The 17,631-nt window shown below is 45.1% G+C and overlaps 1 protein-coding gene across 18 annotated transcripts in view; it reads left to right on the top strand.

The window, feature by feature from the left end:
* Nucleotides 1–17,631, top strand: part of MTMR3 (myotubularin related protein 3) — a 248,542-nt gene that overhangs the window by 65,053 nt on the left and 165,858 nt on the right. For 15 of the 18 annotated variants that reach the window (XM_033956412.1, XM_033956418.1, XM_033956417.1 and 12 more), the window contains exon 4: nt 10,114–10,168. The exons of 1 other annotated variant lie outside the window; for it this stretch is intronic. Coding sequence is in view for 2 of the 17 variants with exons in the window: in XM_033956418.1 (XP_033812309.1) it covers nt 10,166–10,168 (3 nt within the window). In the remaining 15 variants the exon portion in view is untranslated. Of the gene's footprint in view, nt 1–10,092; nt 10,169–17,631 lie in introns of all 18 variants that reach the window. 2 more of the 18 variants (XM_033956413.1, XM_033956419.1) reach the window with 1 other exon arrangement.

Below are 17,631 nucleotides of genomic sequence, written 5' to 3'. Positions count from 1 at the left end.
CCTCGACGAGAACCTGCTCCTCCCAAAAGTGGACCAGATTCTCAACCTGGTGCTCCTCCCACAGCCAGGACCCGATGTCGGTCCCCGTCCCTCTGGTCCTTGACTATTTACTTCAATTATCTCATTCCGGCCTAAAGACCAACTCCATTCGAGTACACCTCAGTGCAATTGTGGCCTTTCATCAGCCCCTGAAAGGGAAAGCCCTCTCGCTCCATCCCTTAGTCTCTCGCTTCATGAAGGGTCTTCTGAATGTCCACCCTCCTCTCAAACCCCCTCCGGTGGTTTGGGACCTCAACGTGGTTTTGGCTCAACTAATGAAACCTCCATTTGAGCCCCTAGACAAATGCCATCCAAAATTCCTCACTTGGAAGGTAATTTTCCTGCTTGCGCTCACTTCCGCTCGGCGGGTTAGTGAGTTACAGGCTCTGGTAGCGGACCCACCCTTCACGGTATTCCATCACGACAAGGTGGTACTCCGCACCCATCCAAAGTTCTTGCCTAAAGTAGTGTCTGATTTTCACCTCAATCAGTCCATTGTCTTACCTGTGTTTTTTCCCAAGCCCCACTCTCACCCCGGAGAGGTGGCGCTCCATACTCTTGACTGTAAGAGAGCGTTGGCCTTTTACCTCCAATGTACTCAGTCACACCGGAAAGTCCCACAATTGTTTTTGTCCTTAGACTCAAACCGGTTAGGTCACCCAGTCTCCAAGCGCACCTTGTCCAACTGGTTGGCCGACTGCATCTCCTTCTGCTACGCTCAGGCTGGTCTCACGCGCATGGTCGAGTAACAGGACACAAGGTCCGAGCAATGGCAGCCTCCGTAGCGTTCCTCAGGTCCACACCTATTGAGGAAATCTGCAAGGCTGCCACGTGGTCTTCGGTTCATACCTTCACCTCCCACTACTGTCTGGACTCTCTGTCCAGGAGCGATGGCCGGTTCGGCCAATCGGTTTTACGAAATCTATTTGCTTAAATTGCCAACTTCCCTCCATCCCTTTTCAGTCAGCTTGGAGGTCACCCACATGTGAGAATATCATGCCTGCTTGTCCTGGGATAAAGCACAGTTACTTACCGTAACAGGTGTTATCCAGGGACAGCAGGCATATATTCTCACAACCCGCCCACCTCCCCGAGGTTGGCTTCTTTGCTAATGAACTGGAGACCACGAGGGGATGCACCCCCTAGTGGAGCAGGAAGGCACGCATGCGTGGAGCAGCAGAGCAAACTTAAATCTTCAATCAAGTTTGCTTGAAAATGCTTCCGCATCGGGGCTCCGTAGATGACGTCACCCACATGTGAGAATATATGCCTGCTGTCCCTGGATAACACCTGTTACGGTAAGTAACTGTGCTTTATAACCTGTCCTGCACAGGAGCCCAGAATGGGTTTCAAGGATACTTACACAATAGTTTTCAGGATCAATAACGTACAAGCTATAGGATCAATAATGAACTACAGAAATTTGGGATGGTTTTTGATAACATACATGCTACAGAGAAACTAAGAACACACATGCTATAGTGAATCTACATGCTATAGGATCAATAATGAGACATGCTTTTTTGGGGGGGGGGTTGAGAACACCTATGCTTTAGTTAAACTAAGAGAATACAGAGTCTCAAAATGGTATCTGCATGTATTACTTTAGACTGGAGAGTGGTAGTTTCCTGTTGGTTTAACAGAAGGCTGCCAACAGCAAATTCTGACATTCCCCAGTGTGTCTCATTGGTTCACATTCACACAACCAAACTTTAGTTTTTGGTTATGGCTGTAACTGGAACCCCCCCAAAAAACAAACAAACAAAACTTTAGGTCAGCCTCTAGCCACAACCCATCTGGGTTTCAAGATTTCCACAATGAATATGCATGAGTTTTCTTTGCATAGAATGGAAACAGTACATGGCAATTCATACTCTTGGGCAAATTGAATTCCAGATTGTACCCATACAGATGGTTTAGGGAGGGGTGTGGGCAAATGAGAGATTCTAGGATTAAGGAACACCTATAATAGATATGATGAAGGTTCCTCAATATGGTTTGAGAATGGGGATATATGGCAAACAGCCTCAAATGTAAGCCTCTGTATTGTAGTTGGGTGAGTTAGGGTCTTATGAGTATGTAGGTCAGAAGATACATATCTATAAAGGCTCTTCTTAAACTCAAGTAGGCTGAGACAAATCTTGTGCATGCTTCTGTAGGAGTGGCCTATTGGGGAACTGATCCAGGTGGATTTTTCCGTAGACCTAATTTGTAGTAGCTTTATAGATAGTAACAGGGACTTGAGTTTAAAGAGAAGATGGTCAATTACTGTATACTCGAATATAAACCAATCTGAATATAAACCGAGGTGACACTTTTCCTCCCAAAAAGGAGGAAAAAAGTTGACTAATATAAACTAGAAATTTGGGTGATCCTGGTGAGCTAGTCTACAAAGATGTGCCATAAGTTTTAACAATTTCTTTCTTTTAATTTTAAATAATTTTATTAGTACAAAACCACACATTTACAATAACAGCAACCTTGATGAAATAGTTAGTCTTTTGTGTCTGCTTAAATTTTTTGAAGGAAATCCCAAACCAGTGTAGCCTTATCTTTTTGTGGCAGTGACCCCATGATCACAGCCAAATAACCAATTCTGGAAGCATCTGCTTTAAAGCAAGAGTGATGACTGGGATTGAGTCTGTGTGAATAAGGAATGAGATAGTTCTGCCATTGATTAGCCTTAATAAAACTATCCCATCATTGTTGGTTTTGAATGCTAATGTGATTCCAGGCTTTTTAAAAGAAACTTTTAAAACTCAAACTTTTAGTAATGGCATTTATGTGAAATTATAGCAGCAAAGGTATGGTTGGCAATTTGACAACTTTGATATTTGTGATGCATTTTATATGCTATATATTTTTCCCAATATGCATCACTTTGCATTTGTCTACATTCAATTTCATTTGCTATTTGCATGCCCAGTCTTTTAGCCTTCCAAGGTCCTCCTGCAAGTTTAAACAGTCCTCGGGTGATTTCACAACTTTGAACAGTTTTGTGTCATCTGCTAATTTGATCACTTCAGTTATTGTTCCTATTTCCAGGTCATTTATAGATGTACTAAAATCCCATATAGTTTATTTCCTCCTCCAAAATTAAAATTTTAGCCTCACTTCTGCATTGGTGGCATGTAAATATGCAGGTTTGTAAAATGGGGCAGTTACACAGAAGTGGTACCACTTCCACATGGACATTATGGAAGTGCCACTTTCTTGTGTAAGTGCTGACAAATCCACACAGAAGCTGCAGGATCTGTGCATATGTTTGTAAAACGTCTGCTCTCATTGCACATGTTGACAAATACACGTCCACTCTTGCAGCAAAGGTATGGTTGGCAATTTGACAGCTTTGATATTTGTGACACATTTTATATATGTTTATATAATGTAAACCACTTAGATATAGGCAATCTATAAATTTTATAAATCTATATATATAAAATCGGAGGTATGTATGTGTGTGTGTATGTGCCGCGATCACGCAAAAACGGCTTGACCGATTTGAACGAAACTTGGTATGCAGATCCCTCACTACCTGGGGTGATATGTTCTGGGGGTCTCGCGGCCCACCTGCACACGTGGGCGGAGCTACAAACAGAAAATCAGATTTCACCCATTCATGTCAATGGAAAAAATGTAAAAAGCTGCCATTCTCACAGTAATTCAAGAATGGCTTGACCGATTTGAACGAAACTTGGTATGCAGATCCCTCACTACCTGGGGTGATATGTTCTGGGGGTCTCGTGGCCCACCTGCACACGTGGGCGGAGCTACAAACAGAAAATCAGATTTCACCCATTCATGTCAATGGAAAAAATGTAAAAAGCTGCCATTCTCACAGTAATTCAAGAACGGCTTGACCGATTTGAACAAAACTTGGTATGCAGATCCCTCACTACCTGGGGTGATATGTTCTGGGGGTCTCGCGGCCCACCTGCACACGTGGGCGGAGCTACAAACAGAAAATCAGATTTCACCCATTCATGTCAATGGAAAAAATGTAAAAAGCTGCCATTCTCACTGTAATTCAAAAACGGCTTGACCGATTTGAACGAAACTTGGTATGCAGATCCCTCACTACCTGAGGTGATATGTTCTGGGGGTTTCGCGGCCCACCTGCACACGTGGGCGGAGCTACAAACAGAAAATCAGATTTCACCCATTCATGTCAATGGAAAAAATGTAAAAAGCTGCCATTCTCACTGTAATTCAAAAACGGCTTGACCGATTTGAACGAAACTTGGTATGCAGATCCCTCACTACCTGAGGTGATATGTTCTGGGGGTCTCGCGGCCCACAACTCTATGTTGCTTGCTCAAGGGTGGGTTCACCCAAGAATTTATATGTTCTTGCTCTAGGAGGTGAAACTAAAATTGTTGTTTATAATCACGTTTTGCGTTAGTTGTATTGTATTCATTTTGTCAAATATTTCACATTATAATTTGAATATTGTACTTTTTATTAAGCTGTAAAAAATAATTTCATTCACCACTATAAAGTATCTTTATTTTAATCCATTTACAGTGTTATTGCTATAATTAAATACCCGTGCAACGCCGGGGCATCAGCTAGTAATAAATAAATTGGTGCAGAAAACCTTTCACAGTTAAAGTATGCACATGCACAATTGTATAGTATTTTATTTTTTTTAATGGTAGTCGTGCATGCAACAACTCAAAGTGCAGGACTTGGAGGAGAGGCAGCCCACAACATCTATGCCAGCAGTACTGCATAATGATTTAAAACATGCTTACAGCCCCTTTTCTCGTCTCGTCCTCCTCCCCAGCTGGCATTGTTTACTGCTGAAGAAATCTGATGCAGACTCCATATGCTGATCTGGTGCGGGGCCTTGAGTATTTGCACATGCTCAAGGCCTACTGGCTTCCACTTTCTCTGAGAATCTCGGGGTGGGTGGGAACTGGCAGGCCTTGAGCATGCGCAGATTCTCAAGGCCACATACCGGATCAGCATATAGCAGATCGGCAGAAGCACCACCACTGGTAAGCGTGATGCCATGTGGTGGAGGGGATGTATGGAGGATAAGGGCATCGAAGGGGGCATGTATGGAGGTCATCAGCTCTAGGGGTGAATTGTGAATTACAGCTCTGGGTGGGGGCATGCATTGTGCATAGCAGCTTCAGAGGGACTTTAGACAAGGTGCCGGAGTTCAGCGGGGAGCGGGAATATAGGATAGCAGCACAGGTGTTCCAACAGGGAGCAGGAGGAGGACAGTGATGCCGGTGATCAGGTGGTGGCTCTAATACAAATCAAGACTCCCATTTTGGTTTACATTAAGAGTATATATATATGGTAGCTTTGTCTCATTCAGTACCAAATGATATCTTTTATACCACCTGAGATGTGCTGCTATTTTATAAACCAATACCCTTTAAATTAAAAAATGTGTAGCTTACCTGCTTTTAACACTGTAGTTTGTTGTAGAAAGTACTTCTAACATTTCACCTTGTACTTCATTTTTAGCTTTATTATCTTTAAATAAGATGAGCAGCCTGCAAAATATTCTTGTGCTGTTTGTTTGCTTGCATTGTTTTCTTTGTACTTTATGATTCTCTTTAAATAAGAAACTGCCTTGGGTTTGTTTCCTACTACACATTTACAGATAGGTGTGCATATTGGCAAGAGTCTGGGTGGGTCTCACTTCCATATGAGTCTCCAACATTTAGGCATGAGCACTTAACACCAGCTCCAACCTGTTATATATTAGAGGCCTATTTTTACTCTGTTTAGGTGCCCTATCTGTGTCAACAATTTATTTACTTTAAGAAAACTTTTTGCTTGTGAATTTTTTTATACTACTGTATATACTCTAATATAAACCAAGAATTTTGGCCCAAAAAGGCCCAAAAATGAGGGTCTCTGTTTGGATGGCTTATATTCAAACATATATGGTATTTCTAGTGCAATGTGTCTAGTGGTCCTGAACCATAATGTTTTGCATCTGATCCTGCAAATTATTTGCAGAAAATTGTCGGTCATCTTTTCCAATGCCACCTCCTTCCCAGGGAGCTGCTCCTGTCCCCTCAGTTTGTTTTCTGCAGAGAGTAGTGCAACTCCTACAGGACTTGGGATAGCTTGTTTGATTCAAAAAGAATCAGCAGGAGCCCATCCAGTGCCTGAAAGTACCTTGGAGTCTTGTTCAACATGGCCTTGGACCAGGTGTTTCATCCAGAACCATGCATATTTCAGATCTGCTCCAGAGGCCAACTCCGGGTCCTGGGGTCAATAGATATGGCCCTTGAGCAAGTATGCACATGAGGCCTCTCCAAGACTTCTCTCTTGATGGTCTTCTCAGATGGACTTGCTTCAGCAACTGCTTCTATGGTTACCGGCAGCAAAAGTGTAGTCTGCAGTGGTGGCTGCAGGCAGCTACCCTCTCAAGGGGCATGCTTTTTCAGATATCCTCCTGTGAGAAACTAATAACTGATGCTAACCTTTACGGTTGGGGGGGGGGGGGGGCATTGTAACAGACACCCAGTTCAGGATCACTGGACTATGGCTCAGCATAAGTGGTCTTAAATCACCTGGAACTCTGAGCTATTCGATTTGCACTTCAGGCACTGGAGAAGTCTCTGGAAGGAAAGGCAGTCAGACTTCTCAGACAGTGGTGGTCTATGTCAAAAGGCAAGGAGGCACCAGAAACGCCTAGAAGCTCAACTCCTCTTTCGGTGGGCTGAAGCTTATCGGAAGGCTCTCTCGGTAGCACATGTAGCAGGAGCAGTGATGTACTAAGGGGGGTGCGGGGAGCATCCGCCCTGGTTGCAAGCCATGAAGGGGGTGTTCCCGGCCTTGGAGTCATGGTCCAGGAACTTCCCTTCTCACGTCCCGGTCCCAAGGCTCTGGGTAGTCCTTGTGGCCCAACATGTTCCCAGCCTTCTCTCCTGTCTGGTCCGATGGCCTTTTACCTTTCATAAAGCTGAAAAAACTGTCTGCCTCGGCAGTGATTCAGCTATGTCACCTGCGGCTCCTCTTCTTGCTTTCTGTGTCTGCCAATGACGCAACTTCTGTTTCCACCTAGGTGGATCACGGCAGAGGCAGATGGAAAGCAGGAAGGGGAATCATGGTTGACGTAGCTCAGTGGTCTCAAACTCAAACTATTTGCAGGGCCACATTTTAATAATAATAACAACAACAATTTATATACCGCAATACTGTCAAGTTCTATGCGGTTTACAAAGATTAGGCAAAAGGTACAAATTGATTGAGCTTAAGAGAGGTGGAAGAAAGTGGTTAATAGGACGAGAAATCCATTGTTGAGGAGAAAGGGATGAGTGGGTCAGTTGTTTAGATATTTTGGGAACAGTTATGTTTTTAGACGCTTCCTAAATTCCTCATAAGTAGTGGATGAAAGCAATTGTTCTAGATCTTTACCCCATACTGCTGCTTGATGTGAGAGAAGGTGTTCATGGTGTTTTTACAACCTCTATCTGGGGGGGGGGAACTAAGTTGGAATATGAGCTTCTCTTGTGTCTGTTGGCTGAGGAGAAAAGGTCAGTTATGTATTTAGGGGCAAGTCCGTATAGTGCTTTAAAGCAGAAGCAGGCGAACTTAAACTTTACGCGTGCTTCCATTGGTAGCCCTCCAAGTACCTACATTTTGGATTTGTAGGTACTTGGAGGGCTGCAGAAAAAGTAGTTAATGTGTCTCTCTCCCTCCATAAGTCCAACTTTCACTCTCTGCCCTCGCCTCCTTCCCCAGTATAACATTTCTCTTTTCCTCTTTTCTAGCCTCCCCATCCATCTTGCCCTCTCCATGAGTCCAACACTTTGTCTCCTGCATGCTTTCTCTCTCTGTACTTGCCTCTTACCTCATTGGCATCCCTCCTTTGCACCCATCCCTCCAGTGTGTAGCACCTTTCCTTTCCCTCCCTTTCTGCCAGATCCAGCAGTACCTCTTCTCCCTTCCGTTTACCTCTCCTTGTCCAGCAGTACCTCTTCCCCCCTGTCCAGCAGTACCCCTTCTCTCTTCCCTCCATCCTCATTGTCCAGCAGTACCCCTTCTCCCTTCCTTCTTCCCCTCTTCCCCTTGTCCAGCAGTACCTGGTGCACACTGGGCAGAAAGAGAAGCTCTGGCATTGGCGTCAACTGAATAGCAATTTCCTGCAGCCGCATCGTATGCCAGGACTTCTGCCTTCGCATATCTGGCAGATACGTGAAGGCAAGAGTCCTGGCATACAATGCGGCTGCAGGAAGTTGCTAGTCAGCTGATGTCAACGCTTCTCTTCCTGCCCAGTGTGTGTGATCGCACCGGTATCAGCTGACTTGCAACTGCATGCTCTCGTCACGTATGCCAGGACTCCTGCTTTCGCGTATCCAGCAGATACGTTAAGGCAGGAGTCCCGGCATATGCGACAGCAGCAGGCAGTTGCCCAGATTGCGGGACCGGGGTTTCCCAGTTGCAGTTGCCCAGATTGCGAGTTCAGGTACTAGACCGCAGGTTGCAAAATAGCAGCCGGGGGGCAGCGAGTTTGAGACAGCTGACGTGGCTCTTGAGTGAGTGGCCTTGATGAACAAGGGTTATTCGGATGTGGTCATCGCCACTTTGCTCAGAGTTATGAAGCAGTCAATGGTGGCTGTGGAGTATGTGAAGCCCTTCCAAGCTCCAATTTCGGTAGTCTTGGGATTTTTTGCAGGAGGGATTCAGAAGAGTCTGGTCAGATCACTGAAAGTTCAGATAGGCCTTATTTCCAAGTGCAGGGGGGCAGAGGCTCCTTGGCCTTTCACCCAGATGTCACCTGGTTCATTAAAGGGGGCTCTTCGGTTATGACCTCCGATGCGTTCCTGTTTCCCTTCCAGGAACCTTAACACCATATTGCATGGTCTCTGGACCTCTTTGAGCCCTTAAGATGGTGGTGTTAGTGGCAGTTACGTTAGCCAGACCAGTCTCCAAGTTGCAGTTCTATCCAGCAAAGAGACATTCTCAGAATTACTGAAGCAGGGCTCTCCTAACACACGGTTTCATCCTTCTTACCAAAAGTTGTCTCGACTTTCCATGCTAATCAGGAAATCTATTTGCCCAACAAAGTCCAAGAAAAAGGATAAAGTATTGCATTTGCTAGATGTCAAGCAAGTGCTTCTCCATTACCATAAAGTTACTAATGAGTTTCGTGTATCAGATCACCTTTTTGTTGTGACCTGTCATGCCAAGAAAGGTTGTATAGTCTGCTTCAAGTTTCTGCTGGATAGCAGGACTTGCAAGTAGCTGCAAGCTCCATTTAAGTTTAGTTCTGGTTGCACATGTTTTTGTATGTTTTATAGCAACAGATTGAATGTTATAATGTTTATTGAAAATGTTTAAAGAGCAGAACAGAATTGTACTATCGGGGATTCTTCTCCATTTCCCTCCTTCCGGTTATGTCTTCTATTACAGTGCTACTTGATTGCTTTTGTACAAACTGAGGGGGCAAGAGCCTCAGGGAAGTGTAGTTGAAAAGATGATTGACAGTTTTCTGCAAGCAATTTGCGGGTTCAGATGCAAAACTCTACAGGTCAGGACCACTAGACACACCTTCAAGAAAGATGATTATTGAAGTAAGAGCCTAATCTTTCTTTATAACCACAAAATGTAATACCAGTTTGATACTTGGTTTTAGCTTGTCCAGTATTCTGTTTGACCCATGTTCATTTAGCTAACCATTTATACTGAATCAACTTTATTATAAAAGAAGGTGGCTTGAGATGGCTTTATACGTTTCTGTGTTCAACCCCCTGTTCCCTGTAACTTTTTCTGTTTTGTTGTCTCTTGATGGTGTGACTTTTTTTTTTCCTTTTTCTTTTTCAAGTTTATGCTTGTGCAGGCACCTCTTTGGAAAGTAGACTAGATTAGTCTTTGTTTTTCCTTCTATATTTTGGTTTGGAAGGTGTGCTAGACATGCCATGCTGGTTGGATGCTGGGTGGGAGTCAGCTGCTTTGACAGCTTTATGATATGAACTCATGGACTATATACTGTTTAGTTTTGGTAGTGTCTCACCTCTTTGATGATAAAGCTTGTGAGGTAGTACTCTTCTGACTACAGTGTTTGCTTCTGCTGTTCAGATTGTTCTCTTTGTGAAACAGAGTTTGACGTTGCTGTGTAAGAACAGAGCTGCCCTCCGAACTGGGGTCCGTCATGGTAAGTGTTGAAACTTTTATCAGCATTTGGTGGACTGAGCCAATATTTTGGGGAATATGGTGGGTTTAGGTGCAACAGAAGGATAATTGTGTGTGTCTACATTGTGGTGTCTGAAAGAAAGGAATGATTGTTTCCTCTTGCTCTCTCTTAGAGAATGACACAGAGAAAATATTTGTCCCCATCCCTGTGAGCTAGGGCCCCACCCCCGCAAACTGTCTGAACTCATCCTAACAAGCCTCAAATAATAATTTTATATTAAACTTATTTTATTAAAGTATAAAAAGAAACAATATTCTGTACAATTGTCATTTTATAAACATAAATACAGAGCACAGATCAACAAAACCCCCTCCTCCCTCCCCTTCACAATCGAGAACTGAATAAACCAAATTACTACAGAATGCTACACAGAAAAATCATGCTAACAGAATACTACAGTCACAAACGACAAGGAATAGGGTTAGGGGAGTGCATCTAGGGCAACTGCCCCCTGGTCAGAGAGCCCTAAGCCAGCTAGAAGCTAAAGAAGCACGACCTGGGCTTTTTTGGTCCCCAGTTATATCTAACATCAGCTCTAGCAGGATACATATTTAAAATCTCATCTTTTTTTTTTTCTACATTTTGTCTCATTTTATTCCTCAAATCATGTTGGTATAAGGTGCTGGTCTCTTTTTTTTTTTTTTTTTTTTCTTTTGTCCTCTTAACTCGCTTGCCAGGGTCTCCTGACCATTTGACATTTCTTCTTTCTTAATGCTCATCATCCATCTTCTATCTCTGTATGTGTGTTGTTCAGCATTTCCCTTTTCTCTCGCCTATACGTCCCTTTCTAGTATTACCCTGTGCCCATCTCCCTGCCTTCATTATCTCACCATTCCATGATCTCCTCCCCCTGTGTGCAATATCACTCCTCTAAATCCCTATGCTCCTCCTATCCAGCATCTTTCTTCTGTGTTCTTATTCTCCCCTATGTCTAGCCATCTTCTCTCTGTGTCCATATACCCTCCCATGTCTAGCATTATCCCTCTATCCATATATCACCCCCATGCAGCATTCCCCTTTTTGTCCTTGTTCCTATGCTCCCACCCATGTCCACCATCTCCCCTCTTTTTGTATATCTTCCAGTGTCCAGCTTCTCCCTTTTACTCCTTACACCAATGTGTCTCTCTCACACTCATTCCTCCCTCCCTCTGCTATGTTCAATATATTTTTTTTTAATTTATAAATTTATTAATTGTTACAACATAACAAATTCAAGCAATTTACAAAGCAGAGCAATATTTCACTCACTTTTCTTCATCCCCTTAGTTCAGCTTTTCTCTTTCTCCCTGCAGATCCTGCACATCTCTCCCTTATCTTTAACCCCCTTCTCATGGATCCAACACCTTTATCCCCTCTTTTAGCACCCAATTGTGGGTCTGGCACCTCTCCTTTCCCATCAGCTCCAGCCAACCCACCACATGGACCCATACTTCCCCCAATCCCCAGCACCTATCTCCCTGCCCTTTAGCTCCAGCCAGTCCAGCAGCCCAAGCAAACCCCTCCCCCCTTCGTGGGTGCAGCAGCAACCCACTCACTCCTTCCCTCCCTTGCTCCTGATTGCGGGTCAAAACTGGCAAAAAAACCCCAACCCAACAACCTTTCAACTCCTCTGGGACAGCCCCTCTGTTCCTCCCGCCCCAGGCCTACCAGTTTCTTAGATGCTTTATCAACGAAGAAGCAACATCGCAGTCCTTTTCCAAGATCTTCTGGCCGAGACCCTCCTTCAAATATAACTTCAGCGAAACCGGAAGTTACATTGGAAGGAGCGATTCGGCCGGAAGAAGGTCCTGGAGTAGGCCTGCGATGTTGCCTTTAAGCTTCTAAGATGCTGGTAGACCCAGGGCGGGAAACACAAAGGGGCTGACCCAGGGGAGTTGCAGTCTATCCCAGGGGAGTTGCAGTCTAATCAAGAAAAGTCTTCAAAGACTTCAGCGGATCCAGAATACTTACGGCTAGATTGATCTTTGCAAAAAGTAAATTTGATCATGTTTCCCCTCTTCAATCAAAACTTCACTGGCTTCCAGTAATTTCTAGGGTTCACTTTAAATGTGCCTGCCTAACATTCAAGATCCTGCATGGCATTCTTCCCCCCTCTCTAATTCCACTATCTTGGAATTCTACAAGACCTGACACTATCAGATCCACCCATAAACTTAAACTATCTTTCCCCTCATTAAAAGGCATTATCTATGTGGGAAAATTAGGGAAATATCTTTTATCCCAGGACAAGCAGGGCTGCCTATTCTCACATATGGGTGACGTCACCGGAGCCCGGATGCGGAAGCCTCGCAAGCAGACTTGCTTGTGGAAGCTAGAAGTTTCAAGTTGACCACACCACACGTGCGTGGGTGCCTTCCCGCCCAGTGTAGGGTGCGTCTCCTCACTTCTCAGTTTTCCGTGGAGCCGAGAAGTCCGTCTTTGTCTCTCTGCGTTTAACTTTTTCACTTCGTGCCTTCTCTCACCGTGGTTTGTGTTATTTTTCTTCACGAATCGCTGTGTTTACTTTATTTCTTATTTCTAATTTTTTTTAAAAAAAATTTATTTCTTCCGTTCGGCTGCAGCCCAGGGGCTTCGACCTTGCAGCGGCTGTTTTTCCTTCTATGCCCCGGCCAGGGACAGGCTTTAAGAACTGTAGTCAGTATCAACATGCGATTTCTCTTAGGGACCCACACACCAAGTGCCTTGGGCCACAACATCATCCAAAGTTGTGTGAACGCTGTGCTACTCTTCAACCTCGAGCCCTTAAACATCGTCTGCTTTCAGTGGAGAAGCTCTTCCAGATGGATTCGACCATGTCTTCGACTCCGAAGCCTACCTCGGTCTTGCCTTCGGACCGAGGGCCCTCCTGCGTCCACTGCTTCGACTTCAAGCCTCTTCAGACCTTCTTCGTTTGCACCGGCTCTTTCCTCGACGACGTGTGCAGTATCTCCTTCTGTTTCCTCAGGTCAGATAGCTCAGCAGACAGTTCCACCGGTGGTGCTTAAGGTGCCTAAGACTTCTAAGTCGAAGCACATTTCCACTGCCTCGGTGGAACCTCCAGCCAAGGCAAGTGGTCCGGATTCAGACACAGATCCATCCTTGCCGGCTTCTTTCCAGACCATGTTAGAGCAGCAATTTGTTCAGTTCCTTACCAAAATGGGACTGAAGCTAGCTACTCTAATCCAGCCTGGGCATTCTGCAGACTCCTGCAAGGTCGAGCCTCTTTCTATGCCTCAGTCTGAGTCTTAACACTCTATGCAGGGAGCAGAGTCTCTGCAAGTGTCTGGTCTGGCATCTAAGCACATGAAGCAAGGAGCAGATTCTTTGCAAATGCCTCGGCAGGAATCCTCCCACTCCATACAAGGAGTAGAGTCTTTGGGAGTGCATCGAGGTTCTTCCATCAAGCCTCTGTAGCTTAGATCCACAGCCTTCAGTCCAATCCATTCTTTGGTGGCATCAGCTGCTTCTCTCTCCGGGATGAAGTCTCGATCTTTGAGATCTGCTTCCAAGCACCGTTCTCACTACCGATCGAGACCTTCATCGAGGCATCCTTCCAGGCATAGTTCCTCTTCTAAGGAGCATCCTTCTTCAACTAAGCCTCGATCTACACTTACTTCTACTAGACCGCCAACTCCTCGTTCGAGGTCTCCACTTCCACACCTTGAAGACTCAGCGGTTTCGCTTGCCTCATCCAAGTCTCCTTATTCTTTTGATACCTTTTTTTCCAGCCGAAGCTTCATCTTTGACCCAGGCTGCCTCGACATCCTCGAGTCCTTCTTGAGGCAAGGCATTACCAGATCAGCTATCTTTCTCCTCCTTTCTTCGTCAGATGGCTGTGGACTTGGACCTTCAATTGGATGCTGGTTCCAAATACTCTAAGGAGTATCTCAAAGTCATGCATCTTCCTCAACCTCCAGTGGAGTCACTTAAGCTTCCTATTCATAAGCTTTTGTCTCAAACTTTTACCAGATGCCTGGAGACTCCTTATGCAATTCCAGCTGTTCCAGGAAAATTAGACTCCAGATATAAAACTCTCCATTGTAAAGGATTTGAGAATTCACAGTTATCTCATCAGTCCCTACTTGTGGAGTCTTCCTTAAAGAGATCCCATCCTTCCAAGGTTTATGCTACCGTTACTCCTGAAAGAAGGGAAAACAATGGACAAATTTGGACATCGCATCTATCAAAATGCCATGATGTCCTCTAAAGTCTTCAATTATAATTTCCATTTTGTCACTTATTTTTAGTTCCTTATTGCTCTTTTGCCTAAATTTGTCACTTATTTAGACACTCAAAAGCACTTTGAATTTCAGGAAGTCATCGCTTCTCTATCACAACTCAGGTTACATCTCCTACAGTCATCTTATGATGCATTTGAGTTGTCTGCCCGGGCGGCTGCTTGTTCTGTAGCAATGCGTCGCCTTGCCTGGCTTCGTACCATTGACATGGATCCTAATCTTCAAGACCGCTTGGCTAATATTCCTTGTGCAGGCAATGACCTCTTCGATGAATCTAACGAGGCAGCCACCAAGAAATTGTCTGAGCATGAAAAATCCTTTGCTTCTATTGTCAGATCAAAGCCAAAGCCAGCTCCTGCCAAGCCTAAATGCCCTCCTCCCATTTATCAGAGGCGTTTTGCTCAGAGGACGGCTCCTTACACTCGCCCTCCTCCTAAGAAACAGCAGCCTCAGAAGCAACAAAAATCTCAACCTTCTGCTGCACCTTAAGGCTACGCAGCCTTTTTGACTGTTTAAAACAAAGCATAACCTCCACCGTTCTGTCTCTAACTTCCCTTCCCCCATTGGAGGTCGTCTCCATCATTTTTACCACCGATGGACGAAAATTACATCCGACCTCTGGGTGCTGTCCACCATCAGAGACTCTTCATTTCACTCAGGCTCTACCAGAGCTTCCTCCAAGAGAGTATCCTTCCAGTCCATCTCAGACTGCCCTTCTTCAGGAAGCTCAAGCTCTGCTTCGTCTCCATGCCATCGAACCAGTTCCTTTGGAACAGCAGAAGGGGGTTTTACTCCCATTACTTCCTTGTTCCGAAGAAGACGGGCGATCTGCGGCCCATTCTGGATCTCTGGGATCTCGACAAATTTTTAGTCAAAGAAAAATTTTGAATGTTGTCCCTGGCATCCCTTTATCCCCTTCTAGATCAGAACAACTGGTTATGCTCTCTGGATCTCAAGGAGGCCTACACTCGTATTCCCATTCATCTGGCCTCCCGTCAATAAACATAGAAACATAGAAATAGACTGCAGATAAGGGCCATGGCCCATCCAGTCTGCTCACCCTAATGACCCTCCCCTACCTTTGCCTTGTGAATAGATCCCATGTGTCAATCCCATTTGGCCTTAAAATCAGGCACGCTGCTGGCCTCAATCACCTCCAATGGAAGACTATTCCAGCTATCAACCAGCCTTTCAGTGAAAAAGAATTTCCTGGTGTCACCTCGTAGTTTCCCGCCCCTGATTTTCCAAGGATGCCCTCTTGTTGCTGCGGGTCCCTTGAAAAAGAAGATATCTTCCTCCGCCTCGATGCGGCCAGTGAGATACTTGAACGTCTCGATCATGTCTCCCCTCTCTCTGTGCTCCTCGAGCGAGTATAGCTATAATTTGTCTAACCGTTCTTCGTACGGGAGATCCTTGAGTCCCGAGACCATCCGGGTGGCCATTCTCTGAACCGACTCAAGTCTCAGCACATCCTTGCGATAATGCGGCCTCCAGAATTGCACACAGTATTCCAGGTGGGGCCTCACCATGGATCTATACAATGGCATAATGACTTCAGGCTTACGGCTGACGAAACCCCTGCATATGCAACCTATGATCTGTCTTGCCTTGGATGAAGTCTGCTCCACCTGATTGGCAGCCTTCATGTCCTCACTGACGATCACCCCAAGTCTCGTTCTGCTACCGTTCTAGTTAGGATCTCACCATTAAGGGTATAAGTCTTGCATGGATTTTGGCTGCCTAGGTGCATAACTTTGCATTTTTTGGCATTAAAGCCGAGTTGCCAGGTCCTAGACCAGCGCTCTAGTAGGAGTAGGTCGTGCATCATGTTGTCGGGCATTGAATTTTCGTCCGTTGTGCATTTGCCCACTACATTACTTAGTTTGGCGTCATCAGCGAATAATGTTGTTTTACCGCGAAGCCCTTCTGCCAAGACTCTTATAAAGATGGTGAATAGGATCGGGCCCAAGACCGAGCCCTGTGGCACTCCACTGATCACTTCCGTCATTTCGGAGGGGGTGCCGTTCACCACTACCCTTTGAAGCCTACCTCCAAGCCAGTTCCCAACCCATTTCGTCAATGTGTCACCTAATCCTATTGAACTCATCTTGCCCAGCAACCTGCGGTGTGGTACGCTATCGAATGCTTTGCTAAAGTCCAGGTACACGATGTCCAGGGACTCCCCAACATCCAGCTTCCCCGTTACCCAGTCAAAGAAGCTGATCAGGTTGGATTGGCATGATCTCCCCTTAGTAAATCCATGTTGACGGGGATCCTGTAGATTCTCCTCATCCAGGATCTTATCCAATTGGTGTTTGATTAGAGTTTCCATTAGTTTGCTCACTATCGATGTTAGACTCACTGGTCTGTAGTTTGCTGTCTCCATCTTTGAGCCTTTTTTGTGGAGTGGAATGATGTTAGCCGTCCTCCAGTCCAACGGACAACTTGAGTCGTCTTCTGAAACCTCACAAATGGACTCTCCATTCCTTGCCTCTTCATCACATTTTTTCACAGTGGGGAATGCCTCAGATAGACCTCTTTGCAGCTCCCCACATCTACAAACTGCCTCAGTTCTGCTCCAGGATATACTCTCCTCATCGCCTCGAGGCAGATGTTTTTCTTCTGGAATGGACGAATCTCTTCGTCTATGCATTCCCCCTCATTCTCAAGACTCTAGTCAAGTTGAAGAACGATCATGCCACCATGATTCTGATTGCTCTTCGGTGGCCAAGACAACCTTGGTACTCCCTTCTACTTCAACTCAGCAGCAGGGAGCCATACTTTCTACCAGTTTTTCCTTCTCTGCTTATGCATAGTCAGGGATCTCTACTTCATCCCAACCTGCAGTCTCTACATCTGACAGCTTAGTACCTATCAACATAACTCCTCTTTAGTTTTCTCAACCTGTCAGAGACATTTTAGAGGCTTCTAGGAAACCTACCACTAGACAATGCTATCACCAAAAATGGACTAGATTTTCTATGTGGTGTGTTTTCTCATAAGGAGCCTCAACATTCCTCCTTATCTTCTGTTTTGGATTACCTTTTACACTTATCCACTTCTGGCCTCAAGTCTACATTGATCCGAGCCCATCTCAGTGCAATTGCGGCTTTCCATCAACCTATTGAAGGGAAACCCCCCTCTGCTCATCTGGTGGTTTCCAGATTCATGGAAGGACTTTTCAATGTCAAACCTCCTCTCAAACCG

Source organism: Geotrypetes seraphini, chromosome 8 (genome assembly GCF_902459505.1).
Source record: "Geotrypetes seraphini chromosome 8, aGeoSer1.1, whole genome shotgun sequence".
NCBI lineage: Eukaryota > Metazoa > Chordata > Amphibia > Gymnophiona > Dermophiidae > Geotrypetes > Geotrypetes seraphini.
The sequence above is the reverse complement of the archived record's forward strand: the minus strand, read 5'-3'. Positions and strand labels throughout refer to the sequence as shown.